This window comes from Poromitra crassiceps (assembly GCF_964638095.1).
Source record: "Poromitra crassiceps genome assembly, chromosome: 21".
In the NCBI taxonomy this organism is placed as follows: Eukaryota; Metazoa; Chordata; class Actinopteri; order Beryciformes; family Melamphaidae; genus Poromitra; species Poromitra crassiceps.
In genome coordinates, this window is record NC_139638.1 from 18,608,482 (window position 1) to 18,610,981 (window position 2,500).

Consider the following 2,500-nt stretch of genomic DNA (forward strand, 5'->3'; position numbering starts at 1 on the left):
GGAAGCCACCGTGAAGCTTCAGGAGAACATCTGCTCTCGTCACGACGAGGTGATGAAGGTTTTCTGCCGTACTGATCAGCAGTGTATCTGTTATCTCTGCTCCATGGAGGAACATAAGGGACACGACACAGTCTCAGCTGCAGCAGAAAGGGCCGAGAGGCAGAAAGAGCTCGGGGTGAATCGGCAGAAAATCCAGAAGAGACTCCAGGGCAGAGAGAAAGACGTGAAGGTGCTTCAACAGAACCTGAAGGCTATGAATCTCTCTGCTGATAAAGCAGTGATGGACAGTGAGAAGATCTTCACTGAGCTGGTCCGTCTCATTGAGAAGAGAAGCTCTGAGGTGAAGCAGCAGATCAGATCCCAGCAGAAAGAGGAAGTGAGTCGGGCTGAAGAACTTCAGGAGAAGCTGAAGCAGGAGATCTCTGAGCTGAGGAGGACAGACGTTGAGCTGGAGCAGCTCTCACACACAGAGGATCACATCCACTTCCTCCACAGTTACCCCTCGCTGTCACGTCTCAGTCAATCTACAGCAGGGGTCACCAACCTTTTTGAGGTCGAGGGCTACCTGAAGGGTAGAGAGTCATGTCGGGGGCTACCTGTTGAAATTTGCTCGATTTACCTTTAAATAATGAGTATTATGCATTTAATCGAGACATACACTCTTTTCTTTCACTGTTGTGAAGAAGAACTCTTCCTCCCACTCCTCTTGAAATTGGTAATGTTTTTTCTTTCACTTTTCTGCCATTGTTCTTGCGTTCCATCATTTAGCTTAGCCGACTGATATAATCATTGGCAGCTGGCAGTCGCACTGTCGCAGAGTGAATGACGTAGTGACGTAACGTAAAACTAAACTTTGACCCCAGCCCAGGCGGATCAAAATAGTTAATCAATAATTAATTATACACAGACAATAAATTATACACAGACAATAAACGTTTTTAAAACGTATGCATTGTTAAACAAATTATTTTCTACATTTGTGTGTTATTGTGGGAAGGGAGGAGAAAAACAAATAAAAAATTAATTTTTCTGATTATATTTTTTTGTTTCGTTTTTTTGTTTTTTCTTTCTTTCCCCTGTGGCTGAGCCTGTTTGTCTGTTTTGTCTTGTTTGTGTAAAAAAAAAAAAAAAAAAAAAAAATTTTTTTTTTTTTTTTTTTTTTACATTTTTCTGAACGTGGCTTGCGGGCGCCACAGCGCCACCCCGCGGGCGACTGGTCGCCCGCGGGCGACTGGTTGGCTACCACTGATCTACAGACTCACCCAGGATCGATACCCGTCCTCTGCGCTACTTTGAAGATGTGACTGCAGCTGTGTCAGAGGTCAGAGATAAACTACAGGACATTCTGACAGAGGAACGGCCTAAGATCCCACTGACAGTGACTGAAGTGGATGTTTTACTGCCACAACCAGAGCCCAAGACCAGAGCTGACTTCTTACAATATTCACGTCAGATCACACTGGATCCAAACACAGCACACACACAGCTGTTATTATCTGAGGGGAACAGAAAAGCAACATTCATGGATGAAAAACAGTCATATTCTAGTCACCCAGACAGATTCACTTCCTACTACTATCAGGTCCTGAGTAGAGAGGGTTTGACTGGACGTTGTTACTGGGAGGTGGAGTGGAGCGAGGAGGGGGGGGGGTTTATAGCAGTCTCATATAAAGATATTAGCAGAACAGGGTTGGAAAGTATATTTGGATACAATGACAAGTCTTGGTCATTAGAGTGTGACAGCAGTAGTTATCAGTTCACACATAAGAGTATCACAACTCTCATCTCAGTTCCTCTGTCCTCCAGAGTAGGAGTGTACCTGGATCACAGAGCAGGTATTCTGTCCTTCTACAGCGTCTCTGAAACCATGACTCTCCTCCACAGAGTCCAGACCACCTTCACTCAGCCTCTCTATGCTGGACTTTACCTTTATGGTGGAGACACTGCTGAGTTGTGTGAGCTCAAGTAGACATGAGTGATTAAAGCAGCGATGAGTGAGATTCTTCTTTTTAAGTTTTTAGTCTCCATCTTTGTTGCTTAGTGCTTGTTGCTGTGGTGTTTCTACACTGCACTTAGCACCTGTCAATCAAACATGACTGTGACATCTTTATCCTTGAATTTTCTGTTGATGACGTTTGAGTTTCTGTAGGTGGTGCTGTTTTCTTTGTCTTTCCTTTTCTGTGTATTACTGTATATCAGTCAGTGATAGAGCGAATCTTTTCTGTGTATTACTGTATATCAGTCAGTGATAGAGCCAATCTTTTCTGTGTATTACTGTATATCAGTCAGTGATAGAGCCAATCTTTTCTGTGTATTACTGTATATCAGTCAGTGATAGAGCCAATCTTTTCTGTGTATTACTGTATGTCAGTCAGTGATAGAGCCAATCGGAAATTGGTGTTTATTCATATGAAAACATAACTGTCATGTGGTCTATATGGTTCTTATATTTGTTCCATATTTCTATTGTTGCTGTAATATTTTCTGCTGTTTCTGTTCC

General features: G+C 42.9%; 1 protein-coding gene across 1 annotated transcript in view; it reads left to right on the plus strand.

Moving 5' to 3' along the window:
- Positions 1-2,500, plus strand: part of LOC310795501 (tripartite motif-containing protein 16-like) — a 3,191-nt gene that overhangs the window by 443 nt on the left and 248 nt on the right. The window contains exons 1-2 of the mRNA XM_083657558.1: positions 1-572; positions 1,257-2,500. The exon at positions 1-572 is cut by the window's left edge and continues 443 nt beyond it; the exon at positions 1,257-2,500 is cut by the window's right edge and continues 248 nt beyond it. Coding sequence (XP_083513684.1) covers positions 1-572; positions 1,257-1,969 — 1,285 coding nt within the window. The 3' untranslated portion in view covers positions 1,970-2,500. The remainder of the gene's footprint in view (positions 573-1,256) is intronic.